This window comes from Dermochelys coriacea, chromosome 3 (genome assembly GCF_009764565.3).
Source record: "Dermochelys coriacea isolate rDerCor1 chromosome 3, rDerCor1.pri.v4, whole genome shotgun sequence".
Taxonomy (NCBI): Eukaryota; Metazoa; Chordata; order Testudines; family Dermochelyidae; genus Dermochelys; species Dermochelys coriacea.
The window spans coordinates 62,258,412-62,280,916 of record NC_050070.1 but is presented as its reverse complement, the minus strand read 5'-3'; the positions used below and the strand labels follow the sequence as shown (position 1 = coordinate 62,280,916).

General features: G+C 44.2%; 1 protein-coding gene across 5 annotated transcripts in view; it reads left to right on the top strand.

Annotated features, from left to right (window-relative positions):
• Positions 1-22,505, top strand: part of LOC119853819 (pleckstrin homology domain interacting protein) — a 311,916-nt gene that overhangs the window by 128,572 nt on the left and 160,839 nt on the right. For all 5 annotated transcript variants that reach the window (XM_038397319.2, XM_038397318.2, XM_043510549.1 and 2 more), the window contains 4 exons: positions 2,408-2,478; positions 3,276-3,376; positions 3,465-3,505; positions 4,618-4,716. In XM_038397319.2, the coding sequence (XP_038253247.1) occupies positions 2,408-2,478; positions 3,276-3,376; positions 3,465-3,505; positions 4,618-4,716 (312 nt within the window). The remainder of the gene's footprint in view (positions 1-2,407; positions 2,479-3,275; positions 3,377-3,464; positions 3,506-4,617; positions 4,717-22,505) is intronic.

Below are 22,505 nucleotides of genomic sequence, written 5' to 3'. Positions count from 1 at the left end.
GACTGGCTCAGCAGCTAGGTAGATTACTCAGAATGGAAACTACTTGTAGATTTATTCATTTTTCCTGTTGATCTGTGTTTTCTCCACCTGAATCACAGTATTCACATGTTCTTCTCTCATTGGCAGGATCACAAAACCAAGGCAACAAGATGTCTTATCACAAAATTGGTCAAGAGGAGGACTCCTGAACCCTTTCTCTCCTTTTCATCTTCCCGTTAGAACACTATAAAAGATCGTACAAGAACCGACATTGGTGATTTTGGTGGTCCCATTTTGGAGAACTAAATCTCTGCACAGTTCTCTTTCATGGGATCTTATCCTGGTTCTTCATGACCTTACTGGCCTCCACTGGAATCATTCGTGAGGTTGTCTCAGTACTTCACAACTGAAATGGCTTTTTGATAGCAGTCACTTCTGCTCACAGGGGATCTTTCTCCTGGGAACCTTAATACTACACGTTCTGTAAAGATAAAGTGGTACTCAGAACCAATCTTAGCTTCATACCAAAGATTAACTCATAGTTGCATAGAGCACAGGAAATTGTCATTCAATCCTTACGTCCAGCTCCCTCTCATCCCAAAAGGAAATTCTGGCATATTTTGGATGTCTGCACAACTCTCAAAATAAATATTAATTTTACAGTCCAGAAATACGCTGTTTTTGCTCTGTGATTCAGTGTCAAAGGGAAAAGAAGATCCTAATCTTCCAATTCCAGCTGGCTAAGGCATTGTATCTTGGAGGCCTGCAAGTCAAAGTATAACTTCCTCTTCCAAAATCAGAGAGTGTGTGTGTGTATGCTTGCACACATGCTTTCTCTTTTTCAGGTCTGTGGTAACTCAATGGACAGAAAGATTCATTTCATCTGAGAGACTCTGTAAAGCTAGCCACCTGGTTCTCTGTGCATACCTTCTCCAAGTTCTCCAAGCTGGGCATTTAATCATCAATCAATACCACCTTTAGTAAATGGATACTCCATGCTGTAGTGTCCTAATAACAATTAAGAATGTGTTAACCTATTTTGTGTAACCCCTTCTAATAACAATTAAGAACGGGTTATCCTATTTTGCATATGTATTTTTCCCACTCTGAGTGGATACTGTTATGAAAATCCCAGTGTCATGGATCTGTGGCCCTCATTACAAACAAGAATAGGATAACACATATATGTTTTATTTTTGGAATAATGAGATTCAGAGTTTTAGTCCACCTTAAACGGGGTGTTTCTTTGGGAAAGATACGGGATTATTAGTTGGTACTTAAAATCTATTTCTTCATTGCAATCTTTGCTTAGTATGGGAACTGGTAGTATTGATATATAGCAATATATAGTGATTAGAGATTTTCTTGGCTGAGAAAGTGTCGCAGCTAGCATGCTTCTTAGAGGTGGAGCCACTGAATGACAGGTCTGGTTTGCCTCTAAGGCTGCATAGAGCAGAACCTTAATGTCAGAGAACTATGGACCTCATTACTCTTAGAAATGAAATTTTCAGTAAGGTATGAATACATTTTCCTATTTTCTTACATGAAAGGAAAGCCTACATAATTTTAATTTCAGTATTTAGAGTTTAGAATAAATCAACTACAACAAGGACCACATGTATGTGTAAATGCTGCTCTCCACTGAGCTCTCAGATTGCAGATGGTATAGTATGCAAAACCTATTGTTTCGAGGCTGCCGCAGTATATATGTAAAATCAGAGAGTAAGGATTAAAAGAACAAACATTTGAATTTTCTTGATTTTAATTTTTTTATTTTTATGCCACAGGATTAGACCATTAAAGCTCTAGTTGACATTTCTACTACTCATATCAGATACTGAAATGTCCAAAAGGGAACAAATATATGCAAGTTACATAGGAGATCATGATGCTTTTTGAAATTTTGGGGCAATGTGATGATAATGCTACCTACAAAGAATATAGATTTTCTGCAGAGTCTGGTCTATTTTTAATACCCATTTCTTTATTCAACATATCTTTTTATTAAACAACTTCTAGCTTTCTTTTTTGTGTGCAGTATAAAGGGGTTTTTGCTCTTTGAAGGCCGTGGAACAGCTGAGGTCACATGTATTCATTGGTTTAAAACACAGTGCTATTGATGTCCACCTCTTTTTCTTGAAAGTGGCTCTGGGCATGGTTTTGTGTAAGAATATAGTGCAACTCATTAAGTATGCTAGATGTCTGTGATACATGCAGACTGTAATCCATCTAGAGGTTCTGTAATTTCCATGAGATCAGATCATGAAGCATAGTGACATAAAATTGTTTATAGATGGCTAGCCATCTGTTACTTCATGTTTAATTTTGTTCTTTTATACTTATTTTTGAGATACAGACTTGCTTCTGATTATGATAATATCCCTAAGGAAAAAAATGATTTTTTATTTAATTATTTTCTTATTTGTAGTCAGAGGCCAACAAAGTTTATGGAACGTCCTCGCCCTGGAGTTCAAATGATCTGTTCTTCTTTTAGTGCTGGTAAAGGATTTTCTTTTCTACCTCTTTAATATAAGGATTTGTAATAAGGCATTTAAGAAGCGTAGTAAAATATAGTACTATTATAGTGTGTACTTAGTTGGATGGGCTCTACTGAAGAAACATGCTTATAAGAGCTCAGAATTATTATTAATAATAGATTTTCATATTGTGTGCATAGACAATTTGCTATGTAGGAATACTTGGGTATCGTTAGGTATAAAATCTAGTTAATGTATTTTTGTGATTTAGTTTCCTCCAAGTGCAATGTGTACTGTGCATAAGGGAGAGCATCAAAGGATTTGTTTACACATCATGTACAGAAGTTTTTATAAGGGACTTAGACAAGTAGAGTTAAAAACTGGACCTAAGCTTCTAAGTATTTTTGAAAATTCTGCATCCAATGACCAGAGAGAATTCAAATCTTCTGTTGAGTTTGGAAACGAACTCCCTTTGTCCATGTCCTCTTTAAAAATAAATAAATAAATAAAATCCTACATTTGTTTTGCTTATGAAAAGTTACTTTAAAAAATAGGGTTAATATTGTTTTGAGGAAAAATTAGGAAATATCTAATCATTTGCATACATGTAAAAATTTTATAACATGTTTGGTGTCTCAGATTTTTCATGTAATTTTGAATATTAAATAAACAGACAATGAAAAATGAGTCAACATAGGTATAACTTTTTATGGTAATAAAAATAAACTTTAATACATTTAAGGTCATTGACAACTTTCAGATAATGTTACATTGCCTTTTTCCTCATGACTATTGCTTATTTGTGCTTATCTTTCTTAGGTGGAATGTTTTTGGCCACTGGAAGTACAGATCACATCATTAGGGTTTATTTCTTTGGATCAGGTCAGCCAGAGAAGATATCAGAGTTGGAGTTTCATACTGTAAATACTGTTTTAAAATTACATAAGTATTTGATTAAAATGTGTTGATAGATTGAATTCACTGGTAATTTCTGTATTCTTTATGTAGGACAAAGTTGACAGCATTCAGTTTTCTAACACTAGTAACAGGTAAGCAAGCAAATATTTGTATGTTTTTATTTCAGGACAATTTTTGCAACCTCATGAAAATAATTTCCAAATGTCAGTTGTTTTCTCGAGTTTGTTAGAAATATTTTGCTGTATGTTTTGAAGCATTCTATGTTAACTTATAGTTAAAGGTAATCTGCAATATTTAGTAATTTTATGGGTCATCATTAGATTTATTTAAAATAATTATATGGCTTCCTCTTTATCATCACTTTCATTACAAATGCCTAATGCTTAGTTACTTAATGACCAAATATTTTGGGGGTTATGAAGAGATGAAAGGTGCATTGGTACACTTTGGAGATATTTCTAGTATACTTTATCAATTGTCCTAGAAGGCTATTTAAATAGCATTTTTAGTAAGTGGCAGCTTGATTCACAGCAAAAATGATCAAGTAGGGTAAGGAAGAGCATTCTGGACAGTTGTTTGCTTGAAATTCATGAGGAGTAGATATTTATTTATAAATATCACAATAATTTGTAAAGTTCTTCTGGATGGTTGACATGAAAGATAAGGAAAGAAATTTAAATTCATTAGGAAGGCAACCATTTCCCCCACTGACAATTAGTGTTCCAATATGCAATTTTATCATGATATAAACAGCTCTAATCTGAGCTTGGGAGAGTACCACCAGGTTTTTCCAACTTAAGCCATCAGGGAGAAAAAAGTTCAATTTAGATATCATAGCAACTACGACAAAATACATAGTTCCAAATTACCTCAGGGATAGGTTTTGCTTGTTGAAATAAGGTGTGTCTTTATCTTTAATTTCTGCTTTCCTGGCATCTTGGCCTTTTGCACCACTTAGCTTTTGCACTGGGACTGTATGAAGGGAGGGGGCATTGGCTTAACATCTGTATAGAGTTACCCTGATGTCTCCACTGTGGTCCCACATTCAACAGAGCAAAGAGTGAAGTGCATTTCACCCAAAATCAGCAGTGCAGAGTTTTTGAAATAACAGGTATATTGGTGCGCTTGTGTAGTACGTTACAGAATAAAAACCTAATGATTAATAGCATTTTCTCTTCATAATCAATTTTCATATGAACGGCTTGCCTCTGATTGATATTGAATGGTAATTTTTCTTTTGTAGATTTGTGAGTGGAAGCCGTGATGGGACAGCACGCATATGGCAATTTAAGCGAAGGGAGTGGAAGAGTATTTTGTTAGATATGGCTACTCGTCCAACAGGGTAAGCAACATCAAATGATCTGCTTTCAAATGGTCTACATCAAAGGTGCAAATTTGAAGTTTGTTCAATCTATTTACTGACATAGCACCTAATCAGTTAAGAGGAGTTAAATATAAAGCATATTGATCTGAAGCAGGGATTTCAACTTTATTTTTTAAATATATTTGACTACATATTCAGCTGCTCAAGCTAGTTCTTCTTAGATGCACCTTAACTCCTGTTTGCACTCTGTTTCATTAAGAGGTCAAAGGAAAACTGCTGCTAAAATCTTCCAGCCACAGAGCTAGCAAAGCATACAGGTGATTTTCTAGAGACCCATGTTAAAGAACCTACATACGTTTCTTGAGCAAAGAGGCAAAGGCTAGGTCTGCACTTAAAACTTTTGCCGGAATAGTAATGTCAGTTTGGGGAGGGTGATTTTTTTTTAAAGACATTTTTTAAAACACTAGGCAAAAACCCTAGTGCAGATGCATTCAAACTGACAAAAAAGTGCTTTTGTCAGTATAACTTGTTTTGTTCAGGGAACTGATATAAGTTATACTGACAAAAAGCACTCTAGGAGGTTTTGTTGGTGTAGTAATATCTGTATAGCTATTACTGGTAAACTTTTTGTACTGTAGACTAGGTCAAAGTTTAAGTAAAAGCATGAGATGGTACTACCAGACAGAAAGAAAAACAGGCTTTGTCTGCCTTTGTGACTTAAGATCTGTGACAACTGTGTGTCTGCACTTTTTCTCTCCAAGGCTATGACCAGGAAATACCAATGGTTATAAGTAACCAAACAGCTCTTTCAAAACAGAGTACATTTATTTAAGGATAAAAATATACAGAAAAATACATATAAGACAGTAAAAGGATCTAAATACTTCATTAGCATCCCACATCAGTCCTATGGAGATCCTGACAGGTTCCAGACCTTTCAGCATGGTTGTGTCCCCCTTTGAACAAAAGGCCTTGTTCATTTGTTGAATCAAAAAGAAGAAACCCCTGTTGGGTTAAGGTGGCCCTTTATACCCGACGTTCTTTCTTTGTCTCCTGTGTTTCTTGAAGCCTAGTCTGAACCAGTATATGCAAATTACCCCAACATGTGGTACTTCTCTGGTTTTGTTTATAGTCCCGTGGACTGCAGTAGTTATTCTGCACTGTTTTTAGTTCCTGGAGAACATAGGATAACCCTGTCTCATTAAGTAGAATACAGTCACTAGCCTACAATGATCCATATAACATTCTTGAAGTTACTAGTGTAGTCTGCAAAGATAGTGCATGTGGTTGCAATTTCTGTCTCTGTCTCCTACCCTTTTGCAAAACTGCCAGCTTCCCCCTTGACATCTTCTAAGCTTTGTCTGTGCTGAGGAAGTTTAGAAATACATTTTTCATCAGTTCAGCTTCACTGAATGGAGACCGCATGTAGACAAGATTCAGGTGGCTTCCAGTATTTTTACCCCTATAGGTTTAACTAATGCAGTGGTTTAAAAAAAAAAAGAAAAAAAAAAAAGCCAGAAACCTCCAGAACCTTGTTTATATTAACATGCCTTTTGTTGGAGCAGAATTTAGTAAGAGAGAGCCTGTGATGCAGTCATACATTAATACAGAAATCAGCTGGACATTGAAAACTGAAAATGTGGGACTGTGAATAAAGCTTATTATCAAAATACAAGAGTTTATAGTACTCTAGTACTGATTATTTAATTCATTTTCATATTTAATTTAAAAATCTCCATTTGGTAATTTTAAATTAAGTTTCTACAGTTTTATCACATCTGCTACACCAGAGTGCTGTAATGAGTCTTGACACATGTAGATTGTTTACCAGAGTATATAGGGCTTGTTCACTTCTGATTCTTGTTCTATATATTGTACTTCTACTGTTATACCAGCTGTCCTAACAAATTTGCAGAATTTTTTCTTTTCAACACACATTAGTACAGATTAGAATGATTGCTTCTCTTCTTGCTACTTCAGCTTCTTCCTTAGCATCCATACAGGCTTTGAGCTGACATGTTACCAGTATTCAGCTCAGCAGCACTATTACTGGGATTAGGTTGAGCAGTGTAATTAGTTTCTTTTCAAAATAACTAAAAGAACTGCAGAATTTCTTTCCTTGATGAAAAGATGATCAGGTACTTCTCTTTGATGGGAGAATATATTGAAAACATCAAAAGAGATTGTCTGTCAAATTTGTTGAGGGTTTTCACACTTGAACAACTTTCATATTTGACTGAAGGAATATGCCATAGCCCCAGAAGTTGGAATGCAAGGGACAGAATAAACCCTCGTCAGAACAATTTTCTAGTGGAATAAATCCACCCTCTTGGATTCTGTAATGCTGAGGTTGTGCACCTGCTAGTGACTACTTGGAGCCAGCTTGGGAAGATTTTATTTTTTTTTTTATTTTTTTTTTTTTTTTGTGATAGGAAGACATGTCAAGGTTGAGTAAAGCCTGAAGTTTTCTATATACTCTCTGTGGGGCCAAAATCTTTCCTTACCTACTGGATATTTTCTTTCACATTCTTTTTCTCATTCTTTCACCTTCCTGTGTCGTTGTCTTTCGTCCTTAAAATTTTTTAATGTTGTTACTAGGACCCACAATGATGAAGGAAACAGATCTGTTTAGGCATTTATATTGTACTCATCAGCATAGCATCTGAGCAACACATTGCTGGCATTCCTGAGTCATGGTTTGATTGCTGCCTGCTCTGATCATTCTATAGCCTAAATCATTGCCTTTGCTTTCTAGTTGGCCTTCCCTTGTTCTTTCTCCCACCAAGTCATTCAGTCAAGTTTCCTTCACTCTGACTCTTTCCCCTTTTCAGTCAGACGAAGGGCAAGACTAAACACATTTAGCCTTACCCCCGACCCCACTCTAGTCTCAAAATGTAGTAAATAAGCCCCTTAGTACAGGTAATAAAAGAAATCCAGACCTCTAAAACAGTGGTTCTTAATTTTTTTGTGTTAGCAACTGCTTTCTCACAATGAGTCTCTGAGTGCTACCCCCTTATACATTAAAAACACATTTTTATATTAAACACTATTTTAAATCTTAAATTTATAAGCTTATTGTTTAAAATAAATCTATCTTTTCTCATCGCTTTTAAATTAAGACTAAAACCCATTTTAATTAAATTATTCTTTTAAGCAGAAAAGTTATTTTTTAAAAATAGTTACTGTTTAATATTGTGGGGGGGCATGAAGGAACTTTGTCAATATCACTTGATTTGCTAGTTAGCTTGGAAGTCTGTGAAAAGTGATATTAACAAACATACAAATACCACTTTTCACAGAAGACTTGCTAGCTAGTAAGTCTTCTGTGAAAAGTAATATTTGTATGTTTGTTAATACCACTTTTCACAGCCTCCCAGCTCTGAAGGCAGTACCACAGTCAGCAGCAATGGAGAAGTATGGGTGACAATGGGGTGCTAGTAAGTCTGCTGTGAAAAGCGATATTAACAAACATACAAATATCACTTTTCATAGCAGGCTTACTAGCGCCCCATTGCCACCCTTACCTCTGCGCTGCTGCTGGTGGCAGGTGCTGTGTTCAGAGCTGGGCAGCTAGAGAGCAACGGCTGCGGACCAGGTGCCCAGCTCTGAAGGCAGAGCAGCCACCAACAGCAGCGCAGAAATGCAGAAGTAAGACTGGCAATGACATATGATGCTACGCTTACTTCTGCGTAACATTTGACCTTTGTGCTAGTAGGAGTGGCTATGGGGGGCTAAGGCAAATTTTGGGGTGGCTATAGCCCCCACAGGCCCCCCTAGTGCCACCCCTGCTGTGTGTCTGACTATTAAAATATTTTTTTTGCCAGTCTCAGTATTATGATTGGTCTGCTGTTTAATGCAGCTCTTCAGCTGCTGAACAATCAAGCCCTCTAATGTTGTCTCAATCCCAGAGCTGTCCTTAGGGAAACTGGCACCCTGGGCAAACTTCTATTTTGGTGCCCTTTCTTTGGAGGTGGAGTGGGATTGGGGGTGGAGCTGGGCTGGAGGGGCTTGGGCTGTCAGCCCCATGCATGGTGGGGCTCCTGCTGTCAGCCATTCATGGAGCTGTCAGCTCACAACCCCCTACATAATAACCTTGCGACCCCCAGTTTGAGTACCCCTGCTTTAAAGGGATAAATTATCTTCAGAGTAGGGCTAGAATCTTAATCTTATTCACTCTTTTCATCCTGTATGGAATGACTCGGGTTGTCTGATGAAGGCTAAGTTGATTGCATTTTTGTAGTCATTAAGACATCAGACACTAAAAAGAAATCAAAATCTTCTATGGTTCTTCTTAAAAAGAAGCAACTTAAATGATACACTATATGTTATCGGTATCAATTTTTTTAAAAGTGATGCACAGGGTGGGTAAAAATCATAGAAAAACTGATCTTATTTTTTAATCTGATTTTTAAAATTTTAATTTTTTTCATTTACATTTTTTATTTATGTGTTGACAATTCTTTATAAAATGGGAATAAAATAATCTTAAAATGCTAAAGCGGATGTTTTGTACTTGCTTCCTAATTATAAATAGAACTTCAGATTTTACAAAGTGATATTTTTCTACTAAATTGCATATTCCGTAAGCTTAACCCATGTGGCAGCAAGTCTCAGAGCCGAATCAACAGGCTTGCACTAAGGGGCGAAAAATAGTAGTGTAGATTTTTGTGCTTAGGCTGGAGCCCAGGCTCTGTGACCCACTGCCTTGCCAGATTCCAGAGTCCAGGCTCCAACCCAAGCCCAAACATCTGTCCTGCTATTTTTATTGCTGTTGTGCAAGCCCACTTCACTTGACCTGAACTCTGAAACTCGCTGCTGCATTGTTGTTTTTTCAGTGTAAACATACTGTTAGACACTTGGGTGCTTTTCAAAATTCTGCCCAGCATTTTATTTTTCAATATTGTGTTTTCTATCTCTAGCAGTTTTGTCAAAAGTCAAAGAGGATACTCTGGCAGTGGCATTAAAAAAACAAAACAAAATGTATAACTTAATAACTGTTTATAAAATTTCAATCACACAGATTTTCAAATTAATTTTACAAAGCCTCAATCTGATTTAAATCAATAACTTTTTTTAAAATGATCCATTATTGTAAATGCCTTGATTTTTAAATAATTGAACCCTGATGGCTCACTGTTTCTTCCACCTATCCCTGCTTGCCTACAGTCTTAACACATATGTAATACAAAGTATAATTTTTAAAACTCCTCTCTTCCTAAAGTGAACCATTCAAGTTTTCAACAGATTAAAACCCAGTAATTCCAGCAAAAGATGCAACTTCCCTCAGGGTCAATGAACAAGCACATAGATAACACAATTTGCATAGAGTTTATGAAGTACCTGTTACTGCCTTTTGGGCCTGTGTCATGTCAGTATGATTTGTGCATGTCATAAGGCCACAGTAGTTAGAGTTTGCCAGGACCTTTCTGTCAGTGTGGGTCCCCACACTCCCTGTTTTCTATCTGACTGTACCCCACTCAGTCACAGCTTCCAGAATATCATCATTATCGTCTTTCATTTGACTTACATATTTCTCACACCTGGTAACAAACATCAAGACTTAGTACATTGAAACTCATAAAATTGCAGTCATTAGCTCCTTCATGTCAAAATATTTCATTTCCAGAGGGAAAATCGCTCTCTTCTAATTCAGGAAATTTCTCCAAGATGTTTTTCTATGCTTGATAGATCTCAAAGAAGCATATATCTTTCTCACTTCAGTTATTTTTTTAATAGATGCAGATGTGTATTCCAAGTAGGTGTGTGTGCGCCCCGCATGACAGAGCTGGAGACTTTCGCCTAGCAGTACCTGTAGATGTACAGCACTAGAGCCTCATGCCTGTAGCCTCTCCTCTGGCTAAATGAGTTGGTGCTGGAGGGGGATCCCCCCCCCAATTTGTTCTCACCACCAGTTGGCTGTAGTGGAGCTCTGAGCAGTTGTTGCTTCAGAATCTTGCAAATTTATATCTTAGCCTGGTTTTGTTGTATATAGTTCATAGCTAGTTAGTTAATAGTGGTAGTTAAAAGTTATAGTGTATAGAATAGTGGTAGAGGTAGTGCTCCCTGGTAATGTTCTCAGTAGGGCTGAAGCATTGCCCTTCATGTGGAGTGGTGATTCCTAACAGTGGCCCCCACAAATGGTCCTTATTCTGCCTTGGCGAAGCCCACCTTAAGGAGCACTATTCAATCTGCAGATTATTCAAGAATCGGACTCAGGTGGCGTGGGACCTTTGCCTTAAGCAGCACCTGCTTGAGCAGGCCATTAGGCTTGACCCGATACCGAGGCCTTCCTCGGCTGCAGATTGCCCTCCAGCTGGAAAGTGCTGCTGCTTTCCATTCCGGGGCAAGGGCCTCTCTGAAGAAGCATGGGAACCTTTCTTCATTGTTGGCACCTCAAAAAGAGGTTGCATAAGACAGATGGCGAACACTCCAGGTCCCGGGGTGACTCTTTTGCATCCCCTAAGAAAAGCATGCACTGGCAAGAGAGACCGGCTCCAGTGCGCGGTATGGTGCTGGTGCTTGTGCTTCTGATCCTCCCTCAGTACAGGGTAGGGAAGGCATTGAGTCTGGTACTGATAGGAATGGTGCTGGTATTGACAGTATCAGTGGGGTCGGTGTACCAGGCTGCTCTGCCTTTCAGTCCCATCCTTGCTGCTGGTTCAGACTTCACTAGTCTGGTGGCTGTGATGGGTCCCCAGTTGGCGCATGCTGCTGAAGTCTCAGCACAGCATCAGAAAGCACTGCCTCTGTGGATTGGCGTGGACACGGTACCGAAGACAGTACAAGATTCTTCGGTAGTGGGCCCTTTCTTGGCACCGACATAGTCAATGCCGCAAATGACATAGACGCATGTGGGTGCTCCAGTACCATTGTTTGCATTTGCCTTTGATGACCTTGCCTGCAACATTGATGTTCCAGTGGTGCTGACTTCAGCGTGGCGCCGATCCTAAACTTGTTCTGGGCTATGGATGAATTAGACCACCTGTTGGCTCCCTCTGGAGTCATCCCTCCCATGTCTCTGAGACTTCTCTTTTTCAGATTTGGGCTCCTCATTCTCCTGCTCCACTTCACCTGAGGGCATCCTGGGGACAACAGTAGACTAATACAGCTAGTAAGCTTGGCATGCACCTCAAGACCAGGATGGAGGTCCCTGACCCAGTGCCTACTGGGTACCAATGCCTTACTAATACCAGAGGCCACCTTGGGCTCAGTGAGAAGCTCCTTGGTCTCAGAAGTCCCACTCGTCATCAGGGTCGAGATCCTCTGCTTGTGCGCCATTGGTGGCTGAAGACCAGTTGCAAGACCAGATGCCTGCAGTTCCCCTTCCCGTGAAGCCACTGGAGTTTCCTCATTCGGAGATGCTGCCCCAGGACAATGCAATGTTGCCTGGTTTGTCTTCCCCATCCATCCCGGAGGACTTTAGGGTATACCAGGACCTGTTATGCCGGGTGGCTTTGTCTGTGGGTATTCAGGCATTATTTCTCTAGAATACCCATAAACACATGGATGTTCTCCAACCCTCTGTCCCTGGGAGAGTGGCCCTTCTAATTAACGAGTCACTCCTCAAGCCTGTGAAGGCTCTTTGGTGTACACTGGCCTTGGCCATGCACTTAGAGGGGTGTTGTTTTGTTCCGGTACAGGGATATGAGGAATTTTATTTCCACACATCCCCAAACTCACAACTGTGAATGACAGGGCACAGCAGGACAGATTCATGTCCTGCCCCAAAGACAGAGACTTGAAGTACCTAGATCTTCTAGGCAGGAACATACCCACCTCATCATCACTTCAGATGAGTATTGCAAATGAGCAAGCCAAACATGGCTAAATATGACTTCCTTAGCTGGTCGGCTATGGCTAAGTTTGAGCAACTGTTGCCTGAGGTGTTTGTCACTGAGGGCTGCTTGGTGGCAAAAATGTTGTTGCAATCTGCCCTTGATGTGGTGGACACTTCAGACAGGGCTGGGGCCTTTGCAATTACTATGAGGCTGGCTTCCTGGCTCCAGAACTTGGGGATTATGCTGGAAGTCCAGCAAACAATTGAGGACTTGCCCTTGGATAGCTGAACCTTGTTTTTGGACAAGACTGATGAAACTCTGCATTCTTTCAAGGATTTGAGGGCTATCTGGGGGTGTGTATGGCATCTGTGCAGAGATACAGGCCACAGCAACCCTTTGTGTGTCCTTCCCCCGAGACAGCAAGGCTACCCAGAAAAGGGATAGATTTCACAAGATGAAGCTTGTGGACCACAAGCTCAGGACCCAGCTGTTCTGTGCACCCTCCTTTGGCGTCTGGTAAGTGCCCATTTTGACACATTGGTCCAGAGCACTGGTCCAGTTGTTCTTCCTCCCTCGTCATCCCACCAGTTCTTTTGGGGACAGACTGGCTTTCCTTTACAATGCCTGAGTATTGTTAATGTCTGACAGCTGGGTCCTAGACACTTCCAGATTGGGCTACGCCATCCAATTTCTCTCTATGCCTCCTCCTCATTCCTCTTCAGGGATCCCTCTCATGAAATACTGCTTTTCGAGCAGGTCAGCTCCCTGATAGCATTGGGAGCGGTGGAGGAGGATCTGCAAGAACACTACGGTTGCAAGTTCAACTCCCGGTATTTCCTGATATTGAAATCCAAGGGCAGGATGAGGCCCATCCTTGACCTCCATGGACTCAATAAGTTAATCAAATATGTGCGGTTCTTCTTTGAGTGATTGCTCGTGCATTCCAGTAGGTGTGTGTGCGCGCACCCCATGCACGATCGCCAGAAGCTTTTCCCATTGGGTCAGCTGCGGAGACCCCAGAGTGGTACCTTCGTGGCGGTGTATATATATCCCTGCTGCCTGCTCAGTTCCTTCTCACCGCCCGTGGCGGTCGTTGGAACAGCTTAGTCTCTTGTTTTTCAAGTGCCTTACCTAGTGGTTCCCTTGTTTCTAATGTAAATAGTTGTTTGTTAGTTGTTAATAGTTGTAGATTAGATTAGTTTATTTCGGGGCAGTTCCCCCCATTCTACTCTCCCAGGCGGCGGGACACGCCTCGGTTGGAGGGGTTTAAAGCATGCGAGAGGTGTGCAAAACCTATGCCAACAAGTGATCCGCACGCCGCCTGTCTCAAGTGCCTTGGGAAGGGCCATCAGACAGATAAGTGCCCTATTTGCAGGAGCTTCAGACCCAGGACTAAGAGGGAGTGGGACTATCCCCTGAAGCTCCTCTTGATGGAGTCGAACCTTCAGTATGACCGCCATCCAGGAAGCCCTGGACGCAGCAGACTCTGTGGCTAGAACCATGCCCACTGCCATCGCTATGAGGCGCAGTGCATAGCTTCAGGTTTCAGGGATCCCACCTGAGGTCCAAAATACAATTCAGGACCTCCCCTTTGACTGTAAGGGCCTGTTTGCGCCTGTATAGCCTGAAGTACTCACTGGCAACTCTGAAGTCTCTGGGGCCTCGGAGAAAGCCCTTTAGACCTCAGCCCCTGTCCCGTTTCTACCTGGGGCCCCCTAGGCTGGATCCACCTAGGAGGAGGGGCAGAAATAACAGGAGGCGCCCACCGCAGTCCTCTTCGGACCAAGGCCAGGGTTCAACCAAACAGTCCCTTGACTCCAAGCCCAATTTTTGAAGATGCGCATGAGGACAGCGCACCAGTCACCTTCTTGGATCCTTCCCCCACCTTTGTGAATCAACTCTCCTGCTTCTACTGTGCTTGGTCTCAGATCATGTCAGACCGCTGGTCCTCAGCACGGTTCGTGTGGGATAGTCTATCCAATTATGTTCCCTCCCGCCCTCCCACCCCCCATCCCTGTCCCTCTTCAGGGACCTCTCTCATGAGCAACTCCTTTTACAAGAGAAACAATCACTACTTTAATTAACTGGGACTTGGTCCTGCTTTGAGCAGGGGGTTGGACTAGATGACCTTCTGGGGTCCCTTCCAACCCTGATATTCTATGATTCTATGATTCTACTAGCTCTAGGGGCAATAGAGGAGGTTCCTCAGGAATTCAGGGGAAAGAGGTTCTACTCCCACTATTTCCTCATCCCCAAGGCCAAGGGCTGGCTTTGGCCTATCCTGGACCTATGAGACCTCAACACATACATAAAAAAGGTGAAGTTCCGCATGGTCTCTCTGGCTGCCATCATTCCCTCCCTGGGTCCGGGAGACTGGTACACCCTCCTCGACTTGAAGGGACGCGTATTTTCACATTGCTATTATTCCAGCCCACAGACGTTTTCTCAGATTCGTGGTCAGTGGCCAGCACTACCAGTTCAGGGTGCTCCCATTTGGCCTTTCAACGGCCCCCCGGGTGTTCACCAAATGTATGGCAGTAGTAGCAGCCTTCCTCCGCAGGCACCAGGTGCAGGCGTTCCCGTATTTGGGCGACTGGCTCATCGAGGCCAAGTCCCAAGCACAGGTGGTGGAGCACGTATCCCTGGCCTGGGCTACGTTTCACAGGTTGGGATTTGTATTGAACGAGCCCAAGTCCACATTGACCCCCGTCAAGGTTCCTTCCCCACTCTGAACTCTAGGGTACAGATGTGGGGACCTGCATGAAAACCTCCTAAGCTTACTTTTACCAGCTTAGGTTAAAACTTCCCCAAGGTACAAACTATTTTACCTTTTGCCCTTGGACTTCCACTGCCACCACCAAACGTCTGGGTTTATTTTTGAGAAGGTGGTGTTTGGAAATGACTTTCCCCCCAAAATCCTCACCAAAACCTTGCACCCCCCTGCCTGGGGAAGGCTTGATAAAAATCCTCACCAGTTTGCATAGGTGACCACAGACCCAAACCCTTGGATCTTAAGAACAATGGAAAAAGCATTCAGTTTCTTACAAGAAGAATTTTAATATAAGAAAAGGTAAAAAGAATCATCTCTGTAAAATCAGGATGATAAATACCTTACAGGGTAATTAGATTCAAAACATAGAGAATCCCTCTAGGCAAAATCTTAAGTTACAAGAAAGACACAAAGACAAGAATATTCATTCTATTCAGCACAGTCTAATTTCTCAGCCATTTAAAGAAATCATAATCTAATGCATATCTAGCTAGATTACTTACTAAATTCTAAGACTCCATTCCTGATCTGTCCCCGGCAAAAGCATCACACAGACAGACCCTTTGTTTCTCCGCCCCTCCAGCTTTGAAAGTATCTTGTCTCCTCATTAGTCATTGTGGTCAGGTGCCAGCGAGGTTATCCTAGCTTCTTAACCCTTTACAGGTGAAACAATTTTTCCTCTGGCCAGGAGGGATTTTAAAGGTGTTTACCCTTCCCTTTATATTTATGACACCCCCACACAAACAATAGAGTTAATTGGCGCTCTCTTGGATTCCATGCGCACGAGGGCGTTACTTCTGGAACTGCATTTCAGAGCGCTCACAGACATTATCCAGACCCTCCTCCGCTTCCCCACAACTTCGGCTAGGAATTCTGTGAGACTATTGGGGCATATGGCGGCCTATATGTGCCTGGTACAGCATGCCAGGCTGTGCCTCCGGCCCCTCCAGATGTGGTTAGCACAGCTGCACAGACAGGGCAGGGACTCATTGGACTCAGTTGTAACCCTCCTGCCTCAAATTCTCCACTCTCTCCAATGGTGGCTGTAACCACAGCTGGTTTGTGTGGGAGTACCCTTCGCAAAACCCCAACCGACGCTTTCTCTTGTCACAAACGCCTTGGTGCTCTGTTGGGGAGCGCATCTGGGCAATATCAGAACCCAGGGCCTCTGGTCCCATGCAGAGCTATCGCTGCACATCAACGTGAGGGAGCTGAGGGCGGTTCGCCTGGCATGCCAAGCATTTCAGGCCCATCTGCAGGGCATGTGCATATCGGTGCTCATGGTCAATACTGCAGTGATGTTCTATATAAACAAACAGGGTGATGCTTGTTCCTCTCCCCTGTCGGGAAGCCCTCTTGCTGTGGGACTTTTGTATCGCCCACTCTATACAGCTGCAGCGTCACACCTTCCAGGGGTGCAGAACGAGTAGGCAGACTGCCTCAGTAACTCGTTCCATGGACATGAGTGGTCCCTCAGACCAGACATCGCTTACTCAATTTTCCAGAGGTGGGGCTGTCCCCACATGGACCTGTTCGCAACGTGGAGCAACAGGAAGTGTCAGAGGATCTGCTCCTTCCTGAACCACAACCCAGGCTCCACCGCGGACGCTTTTCATCTGTCATGGGTGGGTCGCCTGCTGTACGCATTCCCACCATTCCCCCTCATACAGAGGGTGCTCCTCAAGACTTGTCAGGACAGGGCTTCCTTAATCCTCATTGTGCCAGCGTGGCCCCCCCAGCACTGGTTCACCCTCTCTGTAGTAGTGCTCCCTCTCTGTCCAACCCTAATCTCACAGGACCATGGCTGTCTACAGCACCCCAACCTGGGGTCACTCCACCTCATGGCATGGAAGCTCCATGGCTGAACCCTCTTGAGCTTCAGAGCTCGCACTCGGTTAGGGAGGTCCTGCTGGGGAATAGGAAACCCTCCATTCAAGCCACGTTCCTGGCTAAGTGGAAGCGTTTCTCCATTTGGTCTCGACAAGGGGGAACTGAGCTGCAATCAGCTCCAATTCCCCTTATTTTGGACTATCTTTTAGATCTCAGGCACCAAGGGTTAGTAATATCATTCCTAAAGGTACACCTCGCAACCTTTTCGGCCTTCCACCTGGGAACGGTGGGGGGTTCAGTGTTTGGTAATCCCATGGTGAGCAGGTTTCTTAAGGGCCTTGACAGACTTTATCCTCCAGTATGTCAGCCCGTCCCCCCCGGGACCTCAACCTGGTCCTGTCCTCACTCATGGGGGCCCCTTTGAGCCCATGGCTTCCTACCCTCTCTCCTACCTTTCCTGGAAGGTGGTTTTCCTGGTGGCTATAACCTCCGCTAGGAGGGTATCCGAACTCAGGACACTGACCTCCAAACTCCATACACGGTGTTTTATAAAGACAAGGTGCAGGTACACCCCCACCCTGCGTTCCTGCCCAAGGTTGTTTCCCAGTTTCATGTGAACCAGGACATATTTTTACCTGTGTTCTTCTCTGAACCCCATGCCACTCACAGGGAGCGCATGTTCCATTCCTTGGACTTTAGACGGGCCTTAGCATTTTACATTGAATGCACAAAGCTGTTTCGTAAGTCACCACAGTTCTTTATTGCTATTGCAGAAAGAATGAAGGGGCTCTCGATCTCATCACAGCGCATCTCGTCATGAATCACGTCCTGCATCAGGACTTGCTATGACCTAGTTAAAGTTCCAGCCCCGACGATTACAGCACACGCTACCAGAGAGCCGGCAGTGTCCGCAGCTTTCCTGGCACAGGTGCCTATCCAGGACATCTGCAAGATGGCAAGTCCACACCTTCACTTCCCACTATGCCATTACCCAGCAGGCGAGGGATGATGCTGGGTTTGGTAGGGCAGTCCTTCACTCGGCAGTTAGGTGAACTCCGACCCCTTCCCTGGGATAACTGCTTGGAAGTAATGTATTGGAGTACACATGAGCAGTCACTTGAAGAAGAAGAAAAAATGGTTACTTACCTCTTGTAACTGTTGTTCTTCGAGATGTGTTGCTCATGTCCATTCCAAATCCCTCCTGCCTCCCTACTGTCGGAGTATTCCAACAAGAAGGAACTGAGCAGGCAGCGGGTTGGCAGGGACAGGTATACATCACCATGAAGGCACCACTCTAGGGGTCTCCACAGCCAACCGAACGGGTACCACCAGGGAAAAGCTTCCGGCGATTGTGCATGTGCCATGCGCATACACATCTCTTGGAATGGACATGAGCAACACATCTTGAAGAACAACAGTTACGAGAGGTAAGTAACTTTTTTTTTCTGTATGATCACTCTGTCAGCTAGCCTCCCTGCTTTATCTCAGAATGACTAGTTCTTCGAATGCTTGCACATGACTACTCTACTTCCGGTGTCTGTGCTCCGTAAGCACAGTTGCTGGAAATTTTTCCTTCAGTCATACCCATTGGGTGAGCTCTAGCACCCTACGGTGCCACTTGCTTCAGCTCCCATATAAGGGGTCTGGCCAACCCTGCATCTTCTCAGTTCCTTCTTTCCTACTGTGACAGTTGCTGGAATTGCTCCTCTTGGTTCATCAAGCTCCCCTCAGTGGAAGACCCTTCTCTGTGGTCTTAGTTTAATACCTTCCTTTTGTTTGTTTTGTCCCAGATCTTTATTTCTGGTTTGGACAGTTGTGAAATTGTTGTACATAGTAAGTTGCTGTTTTCGCTGTATTAGCAGAGTCTTCATCCGCTCCCGGTACTGGACATGCCCGAGTCTCCATGTTTCAAGCCCTGTGCCTCCTGTGGCAAGCCTGTGCCTATGAGTGACCCATACTCCAGTTGTCTGAACTTCCTGGGAGAGTCTCATATCAGGGATCACTGTCAGATCTGCTGGGACTTCAAGCCCCATACTCAGAAGTACCTGGAGACCAGGTTGAAGTCACACCTGACAGAGGCAGTACTCTGACCCTCGCTGGAGCCGAGCCAGTCAGACTTGAGTACCTCGGGGTCGGTGCGGAGTGCTGCTCCCGCCGTGAGAGTCTCTCAGCACCATTTCCTGTCATTGCTGCCAAAGAAAAGACATACGCAGCTGGCTTAGAGGGGGCATTCCCCGCCTGAAGAAAGCCAAGCAGGGGAGCACAGCAGAATGCAACCTGAGTCTGGCTACTCCTCAATCGCTGCTCCAAGGACAGTACCATTGACTCCATCCTGTATACAGGCTCTGCTGAGTCTGGTCCCGGATCAACCTTCAGTACTGGAGGGACAATTGCAGCACCAGTGGGATCATGGTGCCGTCTACCTCGGAGGGTTTGGTACAGTCAGGCACTTACTTGTGCTTTCGGTACTGCCATCGGCGGTACAAGAGTCTGCAACGTCAGTGCTGGTGAGCAGAAGGGAGTCTGTTGCTCCAAGTTCCTGTTTGGTACCATTGAGAGGGAATCCATCCCTCATGGCCTCGACACAGGTCTCCCCGCTGTGGCACCATTCCCTGGCACTGAGTGGTACAGCCCCTCCATTGTCCCCGGAGGAAGGCTCGTTGTCAGACTCAGAATTGGAATCATATCCCCAGCTGAGGAACTATTGCCAATATCCCCCACCCCAGTCATCCTTATTTGGCTGTGGATCCAGGCATAGCAATACCACTGAGCGCTTGGCACAATGGGCATCATAGGTACTGGAGCTGGGGTGCTGCCGCATCCTCTAGCTTGAAGTGGTTTCCATTATATACAGGATTTACAGTTTGACTCAATGGCTCTCAGCACCCCCACTATAAAAATAGTTCCAGCACCCTTGGTGGGCACTGGCCTATGCAGATGCAATGACCATTTTGGAACTCATGGGGTTTTTCGCCGGATACTGGGCTCCCTTTCAGGCTCTCATACTCGGTGGTCTTGGAGAGGAGAGCACCTCCGCCCTATTGAGCAGAATCTGATCCAGACTGCGGTACCAAGCATGGTACCAGTCCTCAGGACCGGATTGGTGCAGAAGGAGAAGAGGAGGACCCTCTGCCAGTGCAGGCCTCCTAGTCATCTTCCCTGGATGAAGCTGTGGCAGGGGCAGGCTTGTCACCTCCCCACAACGACTTCATGGCTCATCAGTAGCTGTTGAAAAGAGTGACCTTGAACCTCGGGCTGGAAGTGGAGGTAGTTAAGGAATCCTCCCAGAGCCTGGTCAATATTTTGAGCCTGTTGAAGGTGGCTTTCTCTCTCTCAATGAGGCAATCATGGGACTGGTTAAAGCCCTGTAGCAAATTGCATCCTCCCTATCTCCCACATCAAAGAGAGCTGAAAAGCAGTATTTTGTTTGTGCTCAAGTGTATGAGTACTTGTACTCCCACCCCCATCGTGGGTCCCTGATGGTCTCAGCGGCCAACAAGAGGGACAGACAAGGGCAACAAGCAGTGATCCCCCCAAGGCAAAAGATTCAATGACTAGAACTTTTCGGTAAAAAGGTTTATTCTACAGGGTGTCAACAGCTCTGCATCTCCAACCAGCAGGCATTGCTGGGGACATAGAACTTAAACGTCTGGGACTTGATGTTGAAATTCAAGGACTCGCTTCCCGAGGAGTCCAGACAGAAGTCCTCTTCTCTGGTAGCAGAGGGGAAGTCTGTAGCCAGGGCTTCCCTTCAGGCCACCCTAGATGAGGCAGATTCAGCAGATAGATCCATAGCTTCTGTGGAAGTCATGCACAGATGCTCTTGGCTCCAGTCCTCAGGACTGCCAACAGAGGTCCAGCAGTCCATTCTGAACCTTCTGTTCAAAGGCACTTTGCTCTCCTTAGAGCAAATGGATGGAAAGCTCCATGGCCTGAAAGACTCCAGAACCACTCCCAAGTGCTTGGGTCTTTATGCCCTAGCAATTCCACCTGTTTCTCAGCTCTGATGCCCCATCAAGACCTGCAAAAGAAAAGAAACAGGAGTTCTAGATGCAGGCAGCTGCCCCCGTCCACCTCAGCATCCCTGCCTGGCCCACCCAAATACATGGAGGCAGCCAAGCAGAACTTTTGACATCCAAGGAATTGTACCAGTTCCTGTACCACAGCATCCTGTCCCCCTTTTGTTTTTGGACTGCCTGTCCCACTTCAGTTCAGTATGGCCTCTTACAATCACAGACTGCTGAGTGCCAAACACTGTGGAAAGGGGTTATACACTTTAGTTTATTTTCACCACCCCCACAACTCCTCCCTCCGCATCCCTCTTCCGGGACTCTTCTCAGAAGCAGCTTCTGGCCCAAGAGGTGCAAGCCCTTCTCTGAGTGGGACTCAAGAGGGAAGGGATTTTACTTCTGGTATTTCCTAATTCTAAAGGCCAAGAGAGGCTCTCTGATCCATTTTAGACCCATGCCAGCTCAATGGCTGCCTCAAAAAGTTGAAGTTCCACATAGTGTCCCTGGCCTCCATCATCTCCCTTGTACTGGTATGCCGCTCTCGACTTGACAGTTGCTTGCTTCCACATCTCAATTTTCCAAGGGACAGAAGGTTTCTCAAGTTCATTCTAAACCAGACTCGCCACCAATTTATGGTTCTTCTGTCCAGCCTTTTGGCAGCACCGAGGGTTTTCATGAGAAGAAGGTTAAAAGTCTATCCGTACTTCCATGACTGGCTGGTCAAAGACTTGGGCCTAGGCCCAGGTGGAGGCAAGTATCCACCTCATACAGTCAACCTTTCAGTCACTGGGCCTGCTTATAAACGAACATAAGTCTATCCGTGTGCCTGTATAGAGGATAGAGTTTATCGGGGTGGTGCTTGATTCCTCTCAGGTCAGGGCTTTCCTCCCAGAAGCTTTTTTCCAGATAATGGTGTGATTAGTAGCACAGGTCAAGGCCCACCTGGTCATGATGGCCCATTTCTGCCTCATACTGTTAGGCCACGTGGCCGCATGCATATATGTGCATGCAGCATGTGAGGCTACGCCTCTGACCCCTTTAAGCATGGCTGGCCTGGGTGTCGCCATTAAAGAATTCACCCAAAGTATCCATCAAGTCGCCATTACCTGGATTCGGGGCAGGAACCGTGAGCACTGGTCTTTGACTCCCTCAACAGGTGGAGGGATTCTCTGTTGGTTTGCTCAGGCGTCCCCTTTGCCAGACCCCAACTCTCATTATCCCTAGTTTGCATTTGACAGATTTAAGATTGGAGGGGTGGGGACTTTCCTAGGGTACCTCAGGATGGAGGGCCTGTGGTCCCAAGAGGAGCTCTCCATACGTATAACTGTCAGGGAGTTAAGAGTGGTTCGCCTGGCCTATCAGGTGTTCTTGTCCCACATCATGAACAAGAATGGGCCTAGTGTGCATGGACAATACAGC